Source organism: Gambusia affinis, linkage group LG17, assembly GCF_019740435.1.
Source record: "Gambusia affinis linkage group LG17, SWU_Gaff_1.0, whole genome shotgun sequence".
Classification (NCBI taxonomy): domain Eukaryota; kingdom Metazoa; phylum Chordata; class Actinopteri; order Cyprinodontiformes; family Poeciliidae; genus Gambusia; species Gambusia affinis.
In genome coordinates, this window is record NC_057884.1 from 10,903,612 (window position 1) to 10,928,617 (window position 25,006).

Sequence of the window (25,006 nt, forward strand, 5' to 3'; positions counted from 1 at the left end):
ACCCAATATTTTTTTAAAATTATTTCACTATTTCTCTAATCATTTCTGCAATGTTGCTTTATTGTAGGCTATCTCTTAATCCTACGCATCGCAAGCAATGGGCGTGACTAGCTATTTTATGGTCAACACGAGCAGCTTAACCAATCAAATGTTAGGATCTGGTTGAAAAGGCAGTGGCAGTTTTAATTATGTCCTGCTGATCTGCAGTAAAGTAATCAAGAACTAGTTGAATAACAGTTGAAATTATTATTATTATTATTATTATTATTATTATTATTATTATTATTATTATTATTATTATTATTATTATTATTATTATTATTATTATTATTATTTTACTAAATGATTGTAACATTTAATTTTAATTACTTTGTGATTTACGTCCTTACCCAATAAGTGGTATTTTAAAATACTTCAGGAGACATCTTTATACACTATTTATTATTTGTTACATCTCGGTTTTTGACAGTAACTAAGTAAGTTAGGAATTTATAGTATTAAACAGAAAATGGAAATGTTAACAAATAGATCCCACCTAAGTGCAAATAAAGTTTAGAACATAAATTATGCTTTTAGAAACTAAGGTTGGACAAAATAGGCCAGTTACAATTTCAGCGATCGCAATAGTAGAACTGAAAACTTTACAAAATATAAAGTTCACCAACATTTCACAATATCTGATATTTTCTTAGAACAAAAATTTTTTTGGCTTTTCAGAATTATTTTAAATAGGTCCACATTTTGCTAATAACACAGATGTTTTTAAAATTGATGTGCATTTAGTTATGATTTACCCATCCCCAGAGGCCCGTGATAGACAATCGCAGCTTTATGTAACCCCCTGTGAACTGTCTCTCATTTTGTAACGTTACTCTTTATCGCAAGAAAAAAAAAAACAGTTTTCAAAGACAGCCACAAAAAACCCAGGTTGTAGGCAAAATGATTTTGATCAAATTTTGTAAGAACAGTTGAACAACAGACAAAAGTATCAGTTTATATGTGTTGGGGTTAGCTGTTAGGGTTACGCAATACCCCAAAAGACAATTGGAGCTGTACTTGTAGAGAAAGGTGGTTTTACAAAGTATTGACTCAGGAGGGCTGAATACAAATGCATGCAGCACTTTTTATATTCTTATTTCCAAAAGATTTAGAAAATCATTTCCCTTTCATATCATATATGCTACTTCATGTTGTTCTGTTAAAAAAACCTCAATCAAATACAATAAAGTTAGTGGGACTGTAACGTGAAAAAAGGAGAATAAAGTTGCATTATGCTTGTTTAAAAGCAAAAAAGCAAGAAATATATAGAGAGCTGTCTATTATGTAGTAATTATGTTGAATCTCACGGTGCCTACATTTCCCAGCGTGCTCTCCGCTCAAGGCGGAAGTGTCGTCATGGAGATGCTTATAAAGCTGCTTCTCCGGCGACTCGGTGAGCAGCGGGGTGAACCTGCCGTTGTTACGATGGGACGGTGACAGAGATCTGACAGCTCGTTCAGGAATTTCACTCCAACAGCTGCAAAACAACCCGAAATGCTAGCATACGACCCACTGGCTTCAACAATGTGACAAGATGCATTGTTTGGATTAGGTCTGTCATTTTTTTTTTTTTTACATTTATTTATTTCGGACTTTAGTGTATTGCTTTTTTTTTTTTTTTTTTTTTTAAATATAGTCCTGTGTTACCGATGGAACAGGGGGCAAATCGTTGACCCTGCAGTGTCCTTTGGATGTCGCCGATGTAGTCTTAAACTCTGCCGGGGATGGCTCTCCTCTCTCGGCGGGACGGTTACCGCAGCCGCCGCTGTGGAGAAGAATAACGGGAGGGGGATAACGGAATTACCTCTCAGACCGAAGAACTGTGCGAGTCAACGCCTTGCTCCTGGACACTCCAGGAATTTTACACCGCCGAAGACGCTGGATATATTACACTCTATTGTTTTCTAGGTAGACCTCGTTTTGCATGCTGTTTTTTTGTTTTTGTTTTTAATCGGCTATAAATAGACAAAACTCCTGCATTCACACTGCACGAACCCTTAATCCGACATACAGCTGTCTTAACTCGTTAAGTCACATTTTCATGCGGAATTGGAACTCTAAATTAAGAATATGTGGACTGTAGCCTATAAATGCTTCAGTCACTTCATTTAGAACCGATCCACGACAGCGGTCTTTGATCATGATTCATGTCACCGGCTGGACGTCGTCGTCTTCCTGGGGATTGTCTTCTGATGAATTATACAAATGGAAATCTGACTCCAAGATGTAACATTAGTAGTTCTTTTAATAATTTAGGCCAGAATTACCACCAGCCTCTCAACGATCTTGTCAAAACTGTCTTTAGATCCCATTTCCATGCAGTTGTTTTGTATCTTGACAGTATGCGGCCATCAGTGCACGCATCAGAAAAGTTGCGATGCCCAACTTCTGCAAGTGAAGTTGCATTTTCGCACCGGAAAGCATGCGCTCTGCTGCTGTGAAGCTTCTCTATTGACTTGCCTTCCTCTCCTGTGACAGTATTGGATCAACGCATGGCAATTTTTGTCACTCTTGATATAACCTATAAAGGCGTTTTGATTTTGTAGACCTTTTTTTTTTCTTTTTTTTCTTTTTGGAGGGTTGGGGAGGGAGAAAGGAGCGTGTAGGTCCAAACTTATGGTGATTCTTCCTGCTGTTTCCATGCGTCTTTCTTCTTCTCCTCCACCTCCTTCTCCAGAGCTTTGGGCGCTTTTGTGGACTGTGTTACAATTCAGTGCAATGGGCTGCATCCAGAGCCTCAAGTGTAAGCCCAAGAGTTTCCGAGACAGCGTCATCGTCCTGGAGCTGAACACGTCCATCGACTCCAACCCCACCAGCATCGACGAGGCGTCCAGCGTGGTTCTGCGCTACCGGACGCCGCACTTCCGAGCTCATGCGCGTCTCCTGGTGCCGCCTGTCGCGGCAAAAGAGACGTGGACCATCGGGTGGATCCAGGCGTGTAACCATATGATGTTCTACAATACATACGGGAATAAAGGGATGTGAGTACATACGCCTGGCATGTATGACGAGTGAGTGCTGGTGTTAAAGTAAAGTAAGATATTTTTAGATGACACATTTATACAATAGTATTAATAATGACAATAAAAATTACTATTAAATGTATTATTTAAATAGCAAAATATAATAAGAAATTGAACTTTGAATTTTGACTTATTTTCTGTGCTTGGATTGACAGAAATACTACTTGTTGTAGCCTACTTTAATATCATTATCCAAGCTTGATTAGAGCAGAAAATCACCCAATTGGAACTGTGTCTCATTCTAGTATAAATAAATAAATACATTTGATAGAAATTTTAAACAGGAGGACTAAATTATGTATAAACAATTGAAATTACAGTGGTCCTTTCAGAAAAAAACAAACTTTAAAAGTATTTTGAATTTAAAAGATAATTGTTCAGTCTTAAAACACAGTGAGCAGGGAATGACTGAAAGAGTGAGAGCCCAGCTGCCAAGAGGGAGACTTTTTTTAATTATTTATTTTTTGTTTAATTTCATTGGCTGAAGGTTTGAATTCCTGTTTTTGTGTAACAAGTAATACTAAAATTAAGTGGCAGAGGAAATGTTACTCAGAAGTGAAACTCTCGGAGTATGTGGGTTACACGAGAACATCTGTGGGGTTTTTTGCATTGTCTGGAAAATAAAAAAAGACTAACATGTTCAAAGCTAAATGTGCAACAGCTCTCGCCTACGGCTACATAGAGGAGAGTATTTAGATGAATAATTGCTTTGACCTTTCATATCCTAGTGACAGCTAGCACTAGTGTTGTCCTTTCTTCTGTTTCCTCTCTGTCAGACATGCAGTTCTCGTCTTATTTACTGTGGGCAATAACACACTGATCAGAATATACTTTATCTGTAGAGAAGAGGATGTCTGCGTGCTGCAGCACTAAGATTAGAGCCAGACACCCCCACCCATGTGTATGGCCCAACATGTTCCTTTCCCCCATAAGTCCCCTGTTTCAGTGTCAGTCAAGGTGCATTCTCCCAAGTGTGTGATGGAGAGATGGACAAAAGGAAATATTGACCTTTAAAAGTTCAGCTTCACTTGTTCACCCAATCTGCAGGTGCATCTGTCCGAATGTCATCAAAAACTTTATTTCCTTTCATTTATTTCAAAAAGTGGAACTTATGTGTAATGTGGAGTCATTTGTGGGGTTTTTAGAAATATATTTATTGCCTCATTTGTGCCACTAAGCTGCTTCTGTTCAAGACTTATTGTATGTAAGAGAGAAACAGCTTTTTAGGGATACAGTAGGTGTTGTTGGTTGGAGGAATCAAATACTTTGTGACCACTATGATATTGTTATTTGTGTTGGATGATGTTGGACATGAAGGTAGGCTGTGAAAAAGTAAATTCAGGCAATGGTGAGCAATAAATGCTTTTAAACTGACAAGATAAACGTCACTGGAGATATTGGACTTTTTCAGTTTTCATCCACAACTGTGATATGTGCATTAACCCAGTTCATTGTGCTCCTTAGGTCTTCAAGCACACAGTTATATAGGCCCAGTATTAGTAAAAAAAGTTTTGAGGCATAGCGATCTTGATAATTGAAGGCGAAGATATTTAAGACAAATATACTAAATGAGTTATTTGAGTAAATGCAAAAGTACCCCACATACCCATTTTCTGGAGTTTAGAAGTTACCGTCAAGATGCAGTAGAAGATGAATTCTCGTTGCTCGAATCTCATACCACATAGTTGCTTTCGGTGGTGATAACGGCCCAGCATGCTGTAACTGCACAGAACAGCTGAGGATGGTAATATTGATCATTTCTCTGTTGGCTTTGGACAGCACACTCAGAATTCTGTGCACGTTCATCACCCCCATGTGCGCCGTTGGGATATTGCGAGGTACGGTTCGGTTGGTTTCGACACCCCGTGTGCGTCTGTTAGGAGGCAGGCGTATACTTGCATGCATGTAGAAATAAAAAGAAAAAGAGACTGCTGTTTAACTCTCAGACTTTACACAAAAAGGCTTCTCAGTTTTCTTGATGTAAACACTCGTCTACTCTGTCTCTTAGACACATTTACCGTACTTTGCCCTACCTTTGTAGGTATCTGTACTTATCTACAACATGCAAAGTAACAGGAAACAGCAAAGAGGTCTAGTAGTTGTTGCAGACGTGTTTTGTCTCCCATGAAGGAAACCTGTCAGGTCCTTAAAATCATGCACAATGTTCCAAATTCATTCATTTAGTCTGGGTGGTTTTGAAGTAATCATAATACGTGCACCGCTTACAAATATTCAAGCTTGAGTTTCTTTTCCGGAAAGGCAAACAAACAGGAAGTGGACACTGGTGGTGGTTTCCACACTCGCAGTGACGGCTTCGGAGTGGGTAGAGGTACTGACTCTGGTTCACTTGTGTTCACTGCTTGGTGCTTCCTGTCTCCTTTAAATATTTTGATGCTGGGTGTAGTAAATGCTGAAGACAGCGCTCTCCTTACCCGTAGGCACCAGTTGTCCATAAAAATGTGTGGAAGTGTTTACATATATTTCGTGATAAATTGAAATCAAGAGACTTTAAATAAACAACACAGTTTCTTGGCTTTCCCATTTTGAAGAGTAGCTAAGAGAAAGTGGGCTTTGCTCCACATGCTTTTCTAATAACTTGGATTAATAGTTTGTCATAGAAATTGTAGGGACGCCACTTATTTTGCCACCCATGCTTTTGTTTTCTCCATTATTTAGTGTGAGTTCATGCCACAGCAATAAAAGGTGCATTTATTTAATAAAGTTTCTTCCACATAGATGCATGTTTGTAAATTTAGGGTAGAGAGGCAGTAAGTTGTGTGGCCGCTCATTGTACTGCCTCACCTGTATTCTGCTGATCCTGCAAATCAGGGAACGAAAGGTAATCTATTATCACATTGCAGACAGAAAATCAATGTTGGACAGAACTGAGGGACTGAGTCACTTAAGATGTTCTTTGTCACCTGCTGTATGTGTCAAAATATTTAATTACTGTATTGTAGTTTTAAGTCAGTAGGAAGGAAACCAGAACTATTAAGCTGTCAGGCTTTGAATCAGCTTCGTGCTTCTTTCTTGTGTGGTTGGATAACAAGGTTGAAATGAGTTACTGTCAATGCCGAAAACACATAAAATGTGACTTGGTTTGCAGTTTGTGTCATTTAATCACAGATTTGGTCATTTCTTTAAGTCATGGCCTTACAAATTTTTTTGTCAATGTTGCTATTAACATTTTTGAACTTGTCAATAATTGAGAATAAAGAATGTAAGCAAGAAAGTAAAGCACTCATCTTCTTACATTCACATAAAAAAGTCACAAACAACATTTTGGTACGTTAAAGTGTTTCTCCACCATGGTTTATACCGTTCTCTCCCCAGCAATTAGAGTTCAATAAAACCTAAATAAAGTTTCCATTGTTGTCATTTCAATTGACGGCACAATAATCACAATGGTTAAATTATGAGCTCATTTTTAAAAAGCCGAGTCTACAAAGCCTTTCTCTATGCAGTTGATACATTTCTCCCTGTGATTTTGCCACAGTAGCCAACCTTCGCAGATCCTTTTTAATTGTTTTCAAACGTTTTGTAAAGACGAGATATATTCTGTACCAAGGCGACCCGGCCAAAAGTTTTCGGATCAATACCTGCTGCAGCAGACGGCTCTTCATCTCAGTCCTCAAGCAGCAGACCAGTCAGTGGGCTGGATTGTGCATCTACACACCGCCTGCTTAGCAATCAGTTGTGCTGTATTTTCTTTGAGTAGTTAACATAAATGACCTGAACTGTTGTTCTGTACATTGTGAAAATTCTGCTACCCTGCATCAAAACTTTACCTGCACAATCATATGAATTCGTTGTGTGTGTGTGTGTGTGTGTGTGTGTGTGTGTGTGTGTGTGCGTGTGCGTGTGTGTGTCTGTGTGGCTTCCTGCCACTTGGCAAAGATAATGTCAAATGAAGCGGCCGATCTTAAGAAGTCCTGATATGGGCAGAGAATTATTGATAAGAGATTGTAGGCTGATTTTTCTTAAAAACTTTGTCATATCTGCGAAGATTGTGTCTGACTTAGTTTCTTGCTAAAAAGAAGTAATTACCTGCCTTGAAAGTAGTAGCCTTCAACAGATTGAAAACTGTCAAAATGATTTGAGTTAACACGGGATAACTAATAACTAAGAGATTGGTCGTTTTTCAAAAGGTTTGTTGGTTTTGGTGTTTTTGTCACTATCAGCTGACTCAGACAAATGCTGATTTAATGAGCTAAATTAAGGAGTTAACAGTTTGGAATAGATAGAAAATAGTCACTGTGATAGAGTTTCTACAAATGACAGCAACGTTGCTACAGAGACTAGGAGGACACCTGCGTGCCTTTGCATATCGCTGTTGCAGACCAGGTCTAAATACTGCAAAGCCGTGCAAGGTTTTCTGCTGTGTCTTATCTGATTTACAGTGAGGGAGGGAGATGTCACTCCATCTTTTACCCTTAAAAAGTCAATCAGATTCATTTACGTTTCTTGTGCATTACTGTCTGTCTAGACAGCTCACGCTAAGATAAAGCAACTTTAAGAGAAAAATAAAATAGTGTGTGAGTTCAACTGAACCAATACAGAACAAAAAGTAGCAATTTCTAGTAGTTACTTTTAGCTTGCCATTGTTTAACTGAGGCTTTATAAACTTGTCAGACTTCAAGGGATGATCAGATTTTTGAGTAAAAAAAAAAAAATAAAAAATATGCAGCATAAAACATAAACTTGTTTTGCCTCTTTTAAAAATGGTGAAGCAGTTACTCTCCTTGCTCATTTTTCAGGTCCCTGTGCTATGGTTAGCTTTACTAACTGTATTCATTTGTCTCAATTTGTATTCTGCAGAGATTTGTAAAAGGCTGCCAGTAGTTATAAATCCAGTATGTTCTATGAGAGACAGCTGTTACAAGCTTTAAAGGTTGAAACTTTGCCATTACACATTCTCCCATCATGGACTGAAGTTGGCTGGATCAGTTCTCCTTCATCAATTTGACAAAATATCTATTGATGTTCTTGAGCTGATGGCTTCTTTTCATACCAGACTTCTTCCATGCAGGATATAATCAAAACTACAAAAGTACAAGATAGTGAAGGTCAAATCAAACTGACCAGTACCTGTTGAGGCAGCCTAAATGAACAACCGACATCTCTTTGAAGGAAATAGTTTTCATTTAATTAGTTTTTTACATGTATGTTTTTCTGCCCGGTTGTTGTCAGATTTCTAAATATGAGTCGTGTCACATTGCATTAAAAATAAGACCTTCATAATTTCAAACATTGTAATCGCAGAGCAGATAAATTCAACATTTTCAGAGTACAGTTTCCATACATTTACCCTTGATTACTTCAAAGAAAAAAAAGCTAAGTTTCTTTTTAAATCCTCATTGGTGTCTGTATCTCTAACATCCAGGTCGAGTTGGGAGCTTCCAGACTTGCGTGACGGCAAGATCCAAGCAATCAGCGACTCAGATGGCGTCAACTACCCGTGGTATGGCAACACCACAGAGACCTGCACTGTGGTAGGGCCAACCAAGAAGGACAGCAAGTTCGCAGTCAGCATGAACGACAATTTTTACCCCAGTGTTACCTGGGGAGTACCGGTCAGTGACAGCAACGTGCCTCTGCTCAGCAGCATCCAGCGCGACCAGAGCTTTACCACGTGGCTGGTTGCCATCAACCAATCCACCTCAGAGACAGTCGTCCTCCGGACAATCCACTGGAGAATGCGGCTTCATATTCAGGTGGACCCAGAGAAGCCTCTGGGTCAAAGGGCTGTTTTAAAGGAGCCTGTGACCCAGGAACAGCCTCAGATACTGAGCAAGAATGAACCCATCCCCCCCAACGCCATGGTGAAGCCCAATGCCAATGACGCCCAGGTGCTTATGTGGCGGCCAAAGAAAGGTGATCCCATGGTGGTCATCCCACCTAAATACTGATCTGCTCCTCTGACCAGACTGGCCTTTTGATACTTCATCCCTTAACTATATGTTTTGTTTACGTTTCGCTCTCCGTTTTCACCAACCTCTCAGTGCTTTAATCCGTTTTTAATTTTTTTTTTCTCCCCCCCCCCAATTCTTTGCCTCTGTAGTCCCCCACGTTAGTGAAATAAACACTGAGAAACACGAGGAAGAGGTTAATAAAACCACAGCAGACAAAAGGACCAGATGATCCTTTAGAGGAAGGACCTCAAAAGGATACTTTTGAGGTCTGCAATTAACAGCAACCATTCTACCTTCAAACATAGGTCGGGTCTCACTGTGCTGAAATGCAAAAATGAGCAGAAGCAGTGTTTAATTTTTAGTTGTACACTCTGGCCAACTGAGCCAGCTGATTAGACCGTGGGCGAGGTTAAGCAAGATATGATTGTGTGTGCAGACATGCTGCACAAGCCGTGTATGAATACAAGTGTTTTTTTTGTTTTTTTTACTATTGTTATTATTTATAGGCTGGAAGAGGGTGCATTCACTTGTGTTTTATGTTGTTTGGTTATTTACACGACAAAATGCAATGAGTGACTTAGATTTTAGCCATTTTTAAGGAATTCTAGATCTTCGATCCATGCTGCCTTAAGTTTACATCGCTTTCCACTGCAAACGTTTTCGCCTTAAACTGAAGTGCAATGCAGTTATTGAGTCGCCGGTCCCAATTCTTCCAGATGCTCGGTGCTGGCATGTGTGGGTTTAGGACTGGAACCAGAGCACAAACGAAAATTTTTAATTTGAGTCTTTGACGTGTAGAGGAATCCAATGTCTAGCACCCGGCGTCATGAGTGGAAAACAGTTATACAATCAAACTAACTCAGCGTGTTCAAGTGCATTATGCAACAAACAAGATGCTCTGTGAAGCCATCAGTTGTACTTAGCACAGTAAACTAAGGACATCTGGAGAAAAATCTAGTGAAAGCACAGTTGACCTCATCTTTGTCACTTTATTCTGCCGATAGGCTGTTGTAGAATCGACTGCATCAATCCATCTCAGGGCCTCTGTTTTACTTCCTCCTTGTCTGTTTTCATCTAGCTTTGTCTTCCATGCTTCTTCCTACCACTGTAGCCTACACAGGACATAGAGCAGTTTCCTTTTTATTTATGTGTAACTAAAGACAAGAATCTGTCTTTGAAGAAACTCCTCATGTACAACAGTATTCTCCATCCACCCTTTCTCACTTTATTTTTTTTTTTCTCTTCGCTGTCGGGGCTGACTAGTAGAACAGGAAGCGGGCAAATTTAATGCCGACTGCTCGGCTGGCATATAGATGACCCACTTCTCTTCTCTGCCTGTCGTAGCTCTCGCTGCATGCCGGGCCTGTCTCCCTTCATTTTACCGCCAGTGAGAGTTAACGCAGGCACACATGCATGAATAAAGAGCTCCGGTCAGCTAAGCATCAGTGCTCAACAACCCAATGCTCATTTATCTAGAAAACCTGGAGAGAAAACCAAAATTAGAGCTGAATTTGACATCAGAAATGTTCTTCCTCCAGAGACAGAATTTCTTTTTTATTTTTTTTTTATTTTTCCCTTTTTCAATTTTTATACCACCAGACAAAATGAATACACATAAGGCTCACCTGTTTATATATTTAACTTCTTATTTAAATGCAAACCTTTCTGAAAATTGAATGAGAAGTGCGGCATTTGTCTCATATCAGTATTCTAGATCTGAAGCGGCATCCAGGAATTGCCCCAAAACAATAATAAAAGTGCGACTGCCACTGCCTTGAAGCTTAACAGTTAAGCCATTTTATCTCCTTTGCATAACATGCAAAAATAGAAGCATAGCTTCTTTTATCTTATGGCTGGACTAAAGCTAGTATATCCTGACGACAGCTGGGAGAGGCTTCACCCATCCACCCTGTGACCCAAAACAGGATAAAGTGAATATAAATTTTTTATTTTTTATTTTTTTTTTAGATGAATGAACCTTTCTGAAAACCAATTGAAATTGTTCTTCTGACTACAGAAGTGGGTTAACAGTGTTGGAGAATAATCTCCGAAGGCTCCGCAGCACATGCGCTAGAAGTCAAACAACATGACAGAACTGACAGATCAAATCCATCTGTGGATTTAAAGTCATGGAAAGGCAAAGTTCAACATTTTTGAAGTGAGGTTCCGTAATGTCTTCCCTGCAGCAGATCACACTCTTGCTGTTTTGGTTCAGTATAAATCCAGATGAGTTTTTCCTCTAAGGCTAGCGCTAACAGCTAAGAGGGACAAAGGGTCGAGACAACAGCAGACGTCTACCATCTTAAAACGACTCCGATCTCAAAAACGCCACAGAGGTTTATTCAAATGGAGTTTTTATAAACCATTGCGCTAGCACGTTTACATCAAGCCTTTATTTAAAGAAAGAAGCTGATGATTATACGTTTAGAAAATGTTCATAGGTGCTGCACTACCAGTGGTCTTCCTGTGTGAAACGTACTCTGAACGGAGAATGCAAAAGTATTTGAAGTTAAAGTTTCTCTCAAGTAAATATTATAGCAGCTTGAATGAACGCTTTTTTATTTTTTGCGCTGCCTCACTTTTCTTCTGACGGGAAGGGCTTTACCTGTTTCATTCTTAGCAAGTGTTTCACAAAGGAAACTAATTGTTGGTGCACTGTCTCCTATCTCCATTTCTTGTGTGAATAATCGTTATTATTTTTATGTTGTTTTAAAGAACCACATTGTGTAAATGTGACAATGGCGTAAAGGTTCCTAAAATACTGTTGACGTACAGTAGATCACTACGACTATTTAATGATTAGAGTTGTTTTAAAACTGTAAAAGTCTGCTTTAGTTTTGGCCCGTCTTGAACTGGCCATTTGATTCATCCTTCGGGACAGACTAATGCAGTTTTCTACTACATGAAGACACCAAGACAGTTATCTGCCGTGGATGAGACATCGTCTGCTGATAACCTTTTGACTAGACTTGACTTCTAAAGATCATGAACTATCCCTTAAATACTTTCTCATTTCAAACTTGGCTGACACCCATGCTTGGCATGAGACGGCCACAGTCCCCAGGCTGAGTCACGGGTGAAAGAAAAGGGAGGCTCAGGCTACTGCGGGACGGCTGTCACATTTAGATATGCTGTGACACACTTTCTGAAGCCCTCTTTGGGCCCAACGGAGCAGAGCTGGACTAGCTCGAGTCACGGCTCAGGCTTAAGGAGGCCAAATAATAACAGCGAAGGGCTGTAACACTGAGAGGAATGAATGTAAAGGTGAAGACAGACTCAATCCTCTCATAAAAACGATGCAGACATATTTTTGAAAGCGACCTGGATGCGAGCCAAACATTATGAAAAGATTATTACTATTTTCTTTTCTTTTTTCTAATTTTATCCCATCACCCCGCTGCGCTGCATGAGGACTCTATTTCACAAACTTTGTTCCAAGATCCCAGTCGGACATCCCTTAGCGTAAATACTCCACTTGTCTGCTGCCATTTTCCCTCCTCCACATACAAACACACACACAAACAAAAAGTACAGCAGAGGTTATGTCCTTGTCATAAAGCAGGGGTTGAGCTAGCCCACACCAGCATATAGCCTCCCCCTGAGGGGAAGGGAGCAGGCCGGTATCTGATTGTCACTGCGGTGTCACATTGGCAGTGTGTACTCATTTAGAGGGGGGGGCGGCACGTGCATCATGCGACTACAGGCACGAGCGAACAGAGCCATAAGCACAACACACCTGCTCACTACTAATATTTAGGGAGTGATGTCCAGATGTGCAGCTTGTATCTTGAGTTTGTTTTAATATTTGAATTTTAATAAGAATAAGAAGAAGAATAAAAAAAAGGAATTTAAGAGGTCACTGAGTGTGTGTTTGTCCTTAACCATCAGTGTTTATGTGTTGGATTGAAGCTAACAGGCACTAAGTGTCTTCTTTTTATCTCAACCTGTCATGTATGATAATAATGTGTAAGCTGTGTTCACACCAATGAAAAATGTGCTTCCTTAAAAAAAAAAAAAAAAAAAAAAAGCCAGAGAAAAACAAAACTTCCAGACTTAACAGAAGGGTTGTTGTGTTGATGGTCTTTAATTTTGTTGTTCAGATGGCGAGATGTGCCAATGATGGACAAGGGCCAAAACTATGCAGTGTGACGCTGATGCCCTCGTGAACCTCCTGGCACCTGAAGTCACCGCTTGGTTTGAATAAAGATTTTTATATTCCCAGAGAAACATAGTGGATTGAATCATGTCTGTGAGGTTGTGTGCCAAGTAAATGGAGATCTCCTCTCCTAAACCCACACCTTCACAGTTCTTCCGAGGGCGGCTACCTTTCCTTTTTGAAGAAGGTATCTGCTCTCCCCTGAGCCACTCAGGAATCCTTCGCCTCATTTCCTGGCTTTTCTTTCCGTTTTTATTTTGAGAAAAATCCACCTTCCATAGGTCGTCCGGCTCTCTCATTATTTCAGTAAATTCAGGTCATCATTTTATAGGTAACCCTCTCAAATGTAGCACACAAGATGACTAAAGAAAATTAGTTTGATTTCTTGGAAGCACAGTGCACCACTGGAGTATTTTGGGCAGAATGTGTTCTTTTTTGTGTACCAATACTTGAAAATGGGTTGGTTCTGGCAATTGTTTAAAACTGTGAAAATGCACAACACCAGGGATAAAAAGTCCATATATATATATATATATATATATATATATATATATATATATATATATATATATATATATACATATATATATATATATACGTATGTAATGAAAGATTTTTTTCAGAAAAGAATAAAATATACAAAACAGAAAATATTGTGCTTTCTTTATTTTAATCTGAGATGTGAATATTTCCCCATATCTCGACTTCTTGGTAAAGTAGATTATTACATTATGATTATGACATAATGGTAGAAAACGACAAGGGAAGGAAGAGTGGCAAAGTATAGGAGAGCTATACATACAGGTGTGTAGGTGATAGAGCAAGAATGAAGATGTTTGATATTAGCATCTTCTATAAATGCTTTTATGGAAGATGCTATGCTAATGGGAAAAGAAAGCTGTCTTTAGCTTGTACACATTTGAAGGAAAACTGCTTCATTAGGCTTTGTTTGTATTACACAATATCAAAGTGGAATAGTCATATTAGCAACGATCTTGGAAAAACAGTTATTGCTGCTCATCTATCTGAGAGGTCTTGTTAGCCAGCAAGGTTCTGCAGTGGTAACCAGTCAAGGTTGAGAAAATTAGAAAAATCATACAACAACCATGGCTTAAGAGGTCAGCAGTAAATACCTTTTCCTTTAAGAGATAATGGAAGCATGCCTTACTTTATGTAAAGTTGCATCTAATTATAACTTCTATAACTCTGATGAATAAAACCAAAGTAAAAGGGCCTGGCGGGAAAGTACAATACCATGTTCCAATCAGAGCGTCGATCTCATCCTGACAGAAATACTGTTATGTGTCCTGATGTGACTTTTGAAGGAACAAATGCCGGCAAATCTCACTGAATTGAATCAAGCTATAAAGAACAGTGGGCCTAAGTTACTCAATAACTATGCAGGCGATAGATGATATTATACAGAAAATAACTACTTCAAGTTTTTGCTGCTAATTAGGCATTATACAAGCTGCTAAATCATGGTGTGTAATTAGTGTTTCCATGGAATTTTAGTTTTTGTTTGTTGACATTTTCAATGTATCCCTGCCATTTAGAAATGTGTCATAAAATAACTTTACTTAGTTTTGTAGAACATTCGGAGAGACTGTAGTTAGTGAAAATGAAAGCTTTGCAAATGTGCAAGACTATTTTCAGCTGTGGAATAATTGTCATTTGACAAGGAAGCAAGAACTTACAGAATGCCGATTGACTTGGATAGACCACTGTGCTTTGGGTCACGGTAGTGAGGAAATTGCAACATAAGGCGACTACTGTGTGTTCCTCAAAGAAGAGCTTTTATTGAGATAACAATCAGGATTTTTGAAATAGAGAAATGAAACATGAAGCTCTGGCAGAGTCAAATCAACACTGTGCTAAATCTGTTTGGTCTCTTTCAGAATTGGTTATTTCATTTCAATATTTCAAACAGTTAAACCTACTAATTTTTTTGTTGATATAACTCTGTTAGAATTAAATTAATACCAATTCTGAAAAGGACCAAATGGACTTGACACAGTATTGGCTTAAATCTGCCAAATTGCTGCTTTTGCTGAAACTGAATTTCTGCGTAGATGTTCTCTGTTTTTACTTGAAGTAAAAAGTGTGGGTGTGTTGTTATTTCTTTGCCAAGAAATTATCTCAAAAGATAATTAAACAATGTAAAAGGAGCATCAATCTAAAAAAAATTTTTTTTGTCCATATATTATTGGAATAGCATTGTTCCTTAATTAGCTTTTTGCATGTTTTTGCAGGAATTTCTGGGTTTTTTTTTTTGTTGTTGTTTTTTTTGGTGATGAGTTCAAAGTCTTTTGATGAATGAAAAAGCCAGAGGTGAGTACTGACACTCCTTTGCATGGAAAGTTTACTTGACCCCAGTCAGCTCCAAGCATGCGGCCTCTGCTATCCTGGTCACATTCCTGAACGGCACATTCACAACTATATTTACATCATGGCTGCAGCTCCCTGCAAACCTCCACCTGTCCCTATTTGTTCTTCCAAATAATAACCAAAGTATCTATTTAACTAAATTGTACTGTACTACAGAAAGTGTCAGGAAAACCTGATTCCTCTGTGTGATATTACCTGTTAAGCAAAGTAAGACAATCCATTTTTGGGACATTGAATTTCCATGCTGTGTTTTTGTTTCACGCTGGTGTAAATTCTAAACTTAGTTGTTAGTAACCTGCAAACTGAGCCCAGCGCTGACAAAGGCATAAATATTTAAACAGTTATAGAAATTTCATTCAAAGTGAAGAAAGAAAGAAATCAGATTTAGATTTTCTGTTGAAGTAAATAAATAAATAAATAAGCCAAATTTAATGCTTTCTATAATGTAAAGTGAGTTGGAATCAGAACAAGCTCAAGTCAATCATGAGGAATGAAGGATGTTAGATGGACAGGTAATCAACCTGAGAATGACCCCAGTGTAAGAGTAAAATTATAGCAGCTGAATCTTATTCAGCCTGATTTAAAGGACAAGACAGTCTGCTGGGAGTTTGACAGAGGGCACCTGGATGTGCTTTAGACCACGTTTTAGGAGTGAAGTCTTTGGATGATTGTCATTTGATGAAACAAAAGGTTGAGCTATTTGATGATGAGGAAATTGGAGACTGGACTTCCTCATCATAACATTCCTATAGATAAGAAGATTTAAAAAAAATGTTTTGTCTAAAGTCATCATTTAGTTTACTGAAAGTTGAACTTGATTAAGTTTGTCAGATTTGATTTGGTTAAGTATGTGAATAGTTTGACAAGGCACTGCAAGTAAAGGGAGAAACAGTTAAAGGTTTACATTCAGGGGCATACTGGCATCCTCATGATGTAAGTGTTACCAAAAACACTCTGAGTTTTTAGTGGAGGGCGTCATGAACAGGTGGAGATCAAATCCCTCCATGAGTAATTGGATGTCATGGCAGATGTGAGCCCCAGGGTCCAAAGGTTTATGATACATTTAGACTATCCACGTTTTAGTATTTATCGCAGAATAATGGCCAAAGCACAATTAAATCTATAAAGTTTTTATTAAACTGATAGAAGGTTGCCATGAGTCTCCTAACCGAAACAGGAGTCCCAAGGCTGCATTTCCAGACAGCTGTTCAATATGGCAGAACGGCGTTTTATTAGTGAGATGAAACCCTGGGGCAGTCCTCTGCCAGTCAAATGAGAAACTTTCTAATACCCTCAAAGGCCGCGACGCTGTTCCGCGCTCGTAGGTGCCATCCAGACAACGTTACGTAATATTTATTGAAATTAAACGCCGCAACAAAGCAGATAAATCACTCTTAAGCGCAGAGCCGCCGCTGTCCCCGCGGTTACATAAGAGGATGACGTTTGAGCGACACGTACATCTGGGCCTTCAGGCCGAAGCTCGTAGGACAATGGTTGATTAGCGTACACAGCATAATGTGATATTCCATTTAAATTAATGATAGCTATTAAGCGATGAACATCCCACAAGCCGAGGCAGGACGACTCGGAGGCAACCTTTGGCTGCCATCAGTGTAATTACAGCAGGTGATGGAGTTGGAGCCCACACTTCCCACACGCTGCCAAGGCTTTTTGTAATAAACTCAGACATCGCAAGCAGCTCCTGAGGGGAAAGCATCAAGATACTTGGTGCAATTATAAACTCGGCCTTGTGTGAGAGTTAAACTCTCGTCTGAGTCTAGTTCATAATTAACTTGCGTGAGTTTGAAAACTTTAACTCCCAGTAATGAAATAAAGCCAAAAGGGTCCTTTAACTTGACGGTAACTTGCATTTTTAGCTTAAGTTACGCAACGTTATGGATAACAAAGACAGATGCGGAAAATGAACGCAGGAGATCAATTTTATGTCAGTTTATCACATATTCATACATCCTGCGTGTGATTTTACACAATTAAATATTACTTATGTTGCTCAATTGATGGACTGCAGTGGAATCCGGATTTTTTTTTTTTCTTCATCACGTAAAGCAAAGAGTAAAACACAGAATCTATAGCTGGATATTGATTTATCTGATTTACGTTCACAAACTTTGCAGCCAGAACACATCTGGTGACAATCTGCAGTGTTTAATTTGCATTGATTTGGAAGATGCTTGTTTGGTAAAGGAGGGGGAAAGTCTTTGATTCAGCAGATTGCATCATTACCTACTCTACATATTGACAGGGTGAAAAGCTGAAACCAAAAATGTTCTCAAGAGACTGCTTGCTTAAATAATGAACTCAACAGCCCCTGTGTTGCAAAATGTTAAAGCTACCGTCGTCAGGGACGACAGTGTCTAAATTTAAATCCGGGGGGTTGGGGGGAAGTAAAGTCAGATATCTTCCATTCTGATTAGCACTTCTTTGACCTTTCTGACCGCAGCTCTGACGATACTGAAATCCTTTCGCCCTGACATCTGTGGTAATGCCCGACATCCATGACCATGCCTAATAGATAAGACTTTAAGCCCATTCTCGGTAATCCATTCTCACGCTAAGAATCCAAATGCTTAAATTGCTGTAGCATGCGCCTGTTTTTTTCGTTCTTGTTGGGTTACAAGTAAACAGCTTTCCCTGCAAAGGTAAGAGTACTTTGTGTGAGCCCTTTGCTTTGAATAGTCAGAGTTTGACTGAAATTAAAAGCTTTTAGTGTAAAGCTCCTTTGAAGTATCAAGATAAGTAACCTGCCTAATCCCCGAGCAAGTTAAAGGCAGAGAGAAAGTGAGCGAAGAAAAGCAGCTGAGGCAGGTAGTGTAATTAAAAGCTGTGAGGTTAAGGACGTTATCATTTGTGCTCCTCAAAGCTCAAAGCTCCTCTTTCAGCCATTTCAGCCATTTTATTTGACGGGTTGTGAATAAAACTGTAATGACACCGTCATGAACATGACACCTGTCATGAACATGAGTAAGTCTTCATGAACATTTATGACTGTTTAATAACATAAAGCTGCATAATTTTAAAAGTTTAATCAGTAATACTTTTAGAACAAATCTATGTCAGATGATGATTTCTTGGTCAATGTCAAGTTGTCACAACCTTATTCACAACCCGTCGAATAAAGTGTTACCTCAGAATGAGCGCGGCTACAGTCGGTATTTTAACAGGAAAAGAAAATGTAGAAAAGTCCCACAATTCACTGAGCGTGAGACGTAAAACCTTGCTAACTATAGGCTCCATATAGTTCTAATCTGTAAAACAGGAAGAGATTGTAGGAAAATCGTATAATTTTCTCACTTGTTTTAAGACAAATGTATACCAAAAACATAAATATCTCCAGAAACAATTGAATCTTGTTTGAATTAGACTAATTTAATCACAAAATTGTTGAAACCCAAGAATCAAATGCAGATTTAATAAACTTTTTCTGGATTTTTGTCCCATCTTCACAGTGACATATCTACTTACTCCAGCAATACAAAGATGAAGAAATTAAAGCTCATCTTAAGATAAAATCACTAAAGTTCACAATCGATTTATTTCTGGTCAGGCTTTATAAAATGGAACCTGGAAAATTTTGAGAGAACGATGGAAATAAGGGAGGAAGGAAAGGAAAGAAAACAGCTTTTGGACTAAAGGACAAGAATTAAAATATGGATAATAAAATCAATTTCCAAACCTGGAAAGTACTGAAATCAAATTTCACATACTGCATACAAACCTTGTGTGTGGATTAGAGAAAACCTGCATTATATTGTGCGGATTTTCTCTGTTTCTCAGTTGAATGAAAAACAGTAGCATGTTTTTCATTCAACTCCCTCAAAATCAGCTCAGATGAGTCGCTGGAAACTCTCCCCAGCATTGTACACATGGATTTGGATGCATACCGCGGAAGCAAAAATGATCAAAGGAACCAAAGCAAATTGTTGCAAATGGCTCAGAATGAGGATAAATACAATGACACGACATTTCTTTAGATTATTTCATGAAAAAAAGAGGAGCTCTTCACTAACTTCTCAGCACCTACTCACTACTGTAGACGTTGTCTCAGCAAAGCACTGCTGGGCTTATTTGTTAGAGGATTATTAGATCATCGGTGCGCACAAAATTACCCACGGAAGCCTCTGCTCAGCTGAAACCCATGTTCAACGATGCTGTAAATAAAAAGAAGAAAAAAACCAGCTCATATTGCTGTGAGAAGACCAGAGTGGTTGGTACATGTACAGTAAAGGAGACGCCTGACTGACCACAACTGCTAACATTCACCAGAGAAATGTTCATGGAAATGCCTCATGGCACCAAAGATGCCAGCGGCGTGAAGTGCAGCCACGCATGAAGAGATGATGAGTATGTCAGCAAAGCGAGGCAGCGAAGAACTGCTAATCACTTCACAGCGGAGGTGGGACAGAACCAGGGTGCAGTTTGGGGAGGGGCGGATGGGTGGGTGTTTGGTTTGGACAAATCTATTTTTATCTGGATTCCATGAAGACAGCTGCCAACCTCCTGAGCACTTTGTAATCACGGGGAACAAAGAGACAGAGACGGGGTGCAATTACATTTGCATACTTCTGTCAGATGCGAAGTAGGGCGCCATACAGCAAAAGGGACTCTGTTTTTAACGCCGTCATGGGGGACCCGTTGTGGCGTGGGCGCTGGGAATCTCATAAGCTCATCCGCTTTAGCTGAAAGCATTACAAAGTTTGGGGCTGTGCAACTGCCTGTGCGGCGCTGTAATCTGTCAACGTGTCCGGTCTGTAATTCCTTAACCAGAACGCGGAATAAATAAGTGCTGCTGAACAAACATCACGGTTTGGGTAACCTGATGCTGAAGAAACCTGCTCCGTTCCAGTCAACAACACTAACACCGGCCTCAAGGTCCCATTTATATATACACTGAAACTCCGATGTGGACTTTACAGTTTTAGCGGGTCTCTGTTAGAGGTCACATACTGCGACCCTGACATTTCTCAGGCCTCTTTCAGAGCTACTTAGGAGCTCTGCCACATGTTCTGGCCAAAGACAGAAGATAAGGGCTGACGAAGTGACACTGACACGATCCACAAGTCATAGAAATCTGCTGCCAGAGGCTACATGCCACAATGTCAGCCCACAGACCGCACGCCCCCCGCCCCCACAGAGTGGTACCACGGCAGAGTGCAGCTCTGTATAGGAGTGGATGTGCTCCTCGGTGAAGGAGGAGGAATGAGCTGCATATAAACAAGGATTTAGCATTAATTACCAAACCGTCTGAAGGAGGCCCAGAGCTTGCTGCTGTGGCAATACATTAAGGCACAGTGCATTATTGGCTTATCTTAGTCCTCTTGTCATAAGGTTTGGAGGCACCTGCAATTATCAATCCCAGCTCGTGTTAAAACATTGTAATTCTACAACACCAATCTAGAATTGGGCAGTGCTTTGAAAAACCTTAAATTAGTTTCTTCCTGAATGAGAAATCCCTGATGGAACATTTAACACTCTGGATCTGCAGCGTCAGAATAATACTTTTGTTTGTGGTAGGATGTAAATGAAGGGTTCCTGCATATTAAAGCTTTCAGTCTACAGAAGTTCAAAACTATAAACACAAAAGCCCATCTATGAAAATCCTATTAATTTACCAGAATCGAGCTTTAAGTATCAGCAAAAAATTGCATCTGTAATGTAAAAAAAAAAAAAAAAAATTAAGAGAAAAATCAAATTCAGAAAAAGAATACGTTTTTATTTCCATGTAAAAAGAAAAATACATAGATTTTTATTTTTTCACAAAAACAGACACCCTTGTTTCTTATTTTAATTTAAAAAAACAAACATGTATTTCAAATTTTGTTTTGTAATTTAAACAGACCCATCAATGGTTTCACAAAGTGTTGTGGGCTGACTCTTAAAATACATCAACATTATAACTAAAATTTGACTTGTTCACCTGAATGCTTTTGTAAAATATATAATTTCTTTTGCTCGTACAAACGGTTGCAGGTAAAGGACAAACTGAGCTCACAAAGTATGTATTGTGTTGAAATGTAGAACATGTAGATAACGGTATTCTATAAGATAAAGGTTTATTTTAATCTGAAGAAATGCATGATTTGCTTCACTTTATTTGCTCCTTTAACAAAGTTAGTTTCCCTTTTTCCCCGCATTGTGTGTTTCCAAAAGCTTGATTGCAGACAGAACCAAGCATTGGTCAGTTTCTCTTGAAGACATCATGAACACTAGCTTCGCCAGCTAGAAAAAGTTTGGGAACTTGACCTAAAAAAAACAACAACAAAATAAAAAAAACAATACAAGAAAAATTATTATAAAGAATTTAAAAAAAAAGTCTGAACAGACAACAGTAGTGTAATAAACACAAAGAAACCGTTCCAACTTTTTAAAAAATCAATATTTTTATGTTCAAAGGCTAAACAGTGAATGTTAAGAGAAACTTTGATTCTTTCAGCAAAATTGATGCACTGATATATTAATGTTTAATTTCATAACTCAACCATAACCTATTGTCTTTAATCTACAAACTGAAAATAATGTTTTTTAAATCAATAAAAATATCCAACTCCTGTAATCTGGCTGGGTAACTAATTTTCAGACAGTAGTCATCATATGACAATAAAATAACATGTCATATTGATAAGTAGAACTTTATATTATCCTACTGCAAATGATTATAGGCTAGAAAAACAAGAATAAAGCGGCAAATTCTTCTACATCTCTGTATGTTTAGCCTAGTAATAAATAAAGTCCTGTTAGTTGATTAGAACCACTTTAGCTTTTTACGTCAGAACAAAAATGAGGAAGGGACTGTAAGGTATTAGGAAATTTGACCAAGAGATAATTAATTATTATATTCCAAAGCTCTGTGACCTTTAGCCTCTGTATCAGCAGCTGAGACTTTAGCAAAAAGGCTGAATATCCAATGGCATGCAAAGTCTGCATTCATGTAAACTGGAAACAACAAACACGAAACTTTGTTTCATAGCAACAGTCCGTTGCTATGAAGTTTGCTATATTAGAAAATGCACACGCTTATGGCTTGAACTGACAACTTGACTAGCTTAAAAAAAAGTTGTTAATCTGTTTTTTAATATGAGAAAACACAAGAGGGTGCTGATGTGGCTGCTCAGAGGTTTGCAGTAGTCACTTTTAAGATTTAAATTTTTTTTGTTAATAAAAGCACCAAATCAAAATTACTGTGCAGAATTAACACTTTGTGCTTGCTGAACTTCAATTTTCTGACTGACCACCAACTGACCAATTAGGGACCTCTAAAGAGCTGGATGTGAACCAGAGGCTCTAAGATGTCCAGTCCTCCCCTAATAAACTGAATACATAAATCTAAGAGTGATTTCTTATTTCATAAGATGTTCCTTACAGTGTTACAAAAGCTATTTTGGTTAAACAGAAAACAGTGACATAGTAAATCAAGATTCCATTGAGAATCTTGATTTTCAATTAATAAACAGTTTTTCACTTTTTCTCAGTTCTCAGTTAAGATAGTCGGCTTCTGTCTTGTGTTTTTCTGCACTTCTCAGAACACATACACACAAAAATACATAAAAAAATAGAGTAATTGTAAAATTTACATCAGAATGTGAACGTGTCCAATAAGCTAGGACGAGTCCACACGGTTTTGTGCACTTTAGCGTGCATTCGCTGGAAGAGACCCCGGAGCAACACTGGTTGCCATGTGACACACGGCAACATAAGGCGGCAGAAATGAAGGAAAGACGACTAGAAAGGTTGGAGATGCACCAGCATAAAAACAGGAAAACTAATGACTAACGGCAGCAGAACTGATGAGCTAAACCTCCACAGACTTCAACACACATTTAATATGCCCAACACCAACCAGTACTCTAGCATCGTTAATATGAGCCAATGTTTTATTAATTTGGCTTCATTCATATTCAGTGGTCAAACAGAAAATGCTCTCTAGAAGTTCGATCAAATAACAGAGACCACTTCTAACTTCGGATGAATGGAGGGAAGAGGAAGGGGTGAGGTGGGGGCAGGAACCAAATTAGGCTGGATCAGGAGGTATTAAATCAGAACGGTCTAACCGAGAGCAGTGTTGTGGAAGAAAAGATGTGAGCTTCTAAACCCCACAGGCGCAACGCACAGCAAACACACAGATATGTGGCTCTGTTCGCTCGTCAGCGCTCACAGAAAAATATCACTTCAAACACACCGACCGCACTTACTGGCTGGCAGACCCGAACGCGTTTCCTGGGAATCCTAGGAAATAAAGAGGAGAGAGATTTAGAGTTATAGCAACATGCAGATAAACTCAATCATGGGTGTTTGTTGTCTGCAGATGGAGAGCGTAACCGATAGATGGACTGATAAATGGACAGACGGATGGGTAACGGGGGGATGAAAGGACAGACAGGCAGATTGATGGATGGATGAATAGATGGATGTGCAGACAAATTGATGGAAAAATGGACAGATTGTATTTAAATGCATGGAAGATAGATAGATTGAGAGACTGCCAGGATGATAAATGAATAAAGTGATGATAAATTGCCTAGAGGGATGGATGAATGTGACTTTTAGACAGCAGAATAAGTTATAATGTCTGGAAGCAGAAATGTTCTACATGCTCCATTTTCTTCTGACCTGGAAAATACTTAAAATCTAAGTCCATATTTTTTCCAGACTATGTAGCAATCCTGCATCCTTTTTGGTTAGCAGGGGAAAAAATGGGCCAATTATTCTGATTATTTTTGATTTGAAAAATACAAATTCATTTTAAAAGCAATTAATACAACACTATGAATGAATGACTGTAAAATTTAAGATGATTAAGAAAACACCTGAGACACTGTTAAACAACTAAAACTGTAAAATTTGTTCCTGGAATTTAAAAATGGTGAGAGGAAACAACTTCAACAAGAACAACAACAACAAAAAAAAACAAAGTCAAATGAAATAAATGCCTCACCTCCAGTCTGTGGCTGCTGTCCAAAGCCTGAGAAGCTGCCAGGCTGACTTCCAAATGCAGAGCCCTGCTGGGCCAAGGTCCCGAACGAAGAAGGAGGCTGATTGGCCAGAGCACCAAACGAAGGGGCACTGGGAGCTGAAGAGAACCTGAAACACAAAGACAGTCTTATAGCAACACATCAAGGTTAAAATGAATTGGCACCATTTGAATCAGTAATTTATGTAGACAAGCAGAAAACCATAATTCCCATCTGTGCTTGTAAAATTCCAAGGAAACATGTCTGAAAGGCGGAAGAAGTAGAATAACATGTGAGAATTTTGAATTGAGAGAACACGATCTGTTTCGTCTTTAATCTGTCCTACAAAACGCAAACCCACGGATTCCTGAGAGGGAAAACAGAGTACAAGCATCCCAGTGGAAGTAGGAGAGAGAGCAGGCCTGTTTAATCTGCAGGCAGCATGACCCCAAAGTGGGATTATCTGAGGGGAATAATCTACTCCTGCGCAGAGATCCATAGTTTTAGGCCCAGAGCCAACCA

The 25,006-nt window shown here is 38.9% G+C and overlaps 2 protein-coding genes across 9 annotated transcripts in view; one reads left to right on the plus strand and one right to left on the minus strand.

Moving 5' to 3' along the window:
• Positions 1–1,389: 1,389 nt before the first annotated feature.
• On the plus strand, positions 1,390–13,645 carry fam78ab (family with sequence similarity 78 member Ab). Of its 6 annotated transcripts, XR_006368644.1 has the most exons (4): positions 1,642–3,020; positions 8,446–8,554; positions 8,668–8,936; positions 13,075–13,645. XR_006368644.1 is itself a non-coding variant. In XM_044096549.1 (3 exons), exons 2-3 carry the CDS (start codon positions 2,758–2,760, stop codon positions 8,969–8,971), a joined length of 789 nt encoding a protein of 262 aa, XP_043952484.1. In that variant the 5' UTR covers positions 1,391–1,591; positions 2,717–2,757; the 3' UTR covers positions 8,972–12,502. The 6 variants fall into 6 exon arrangements, 5 of the variants coding, with proteins under 5 accessions (XP_043952483.1, XP_043952484.1, XP_043952486.1 ...); XM_044096549.1 differs by lacking the exon at positions 13,075–13,645 and adding an exon at positions 1,391–1,591 and having other exon boundaries at positions 2,717–3,020; positions 8,446–12,502; XM_044096551.1 differs by lacking the exon at positions 13,075–13,645 and having other exon boundaries at positions 8,668–12,502.
• Positions 13,646–15,325: 1,680 nt separating this feature from the next.
• nup214 (nucleoporin 214) overlaps positions 15,326–25,006 on the minus strand; it is a 33,143-nt gene continuing 23,462 nt past the window's right edge. For 2 of the 3 annotated variants that reach the window (XM_044096554.1, XM_044096552.1), the window contains exons 34-36: positions 24,469–24,614; positions 23,726–23,759; positions 15,326–21,779 (exon numbers count right to left, since the gene is read on the minus strand). In XM_044096554.1, coding sequence (XP_043952489.1) covers positions 21,743–21,779; positions 23,726–23,759; positions 24,469–24,614 — 217 coding nt within the window. In that variant the 3' untranslated portion in view covers positions 15,326–21,742. The remainder of the gene's footprint in view (positions 21,780–23,725; positions 23,760–24,468; positions 24,615–25,006) is intronic. The other variant, XM_044096553.1, reaches the window with a different exon arrangement.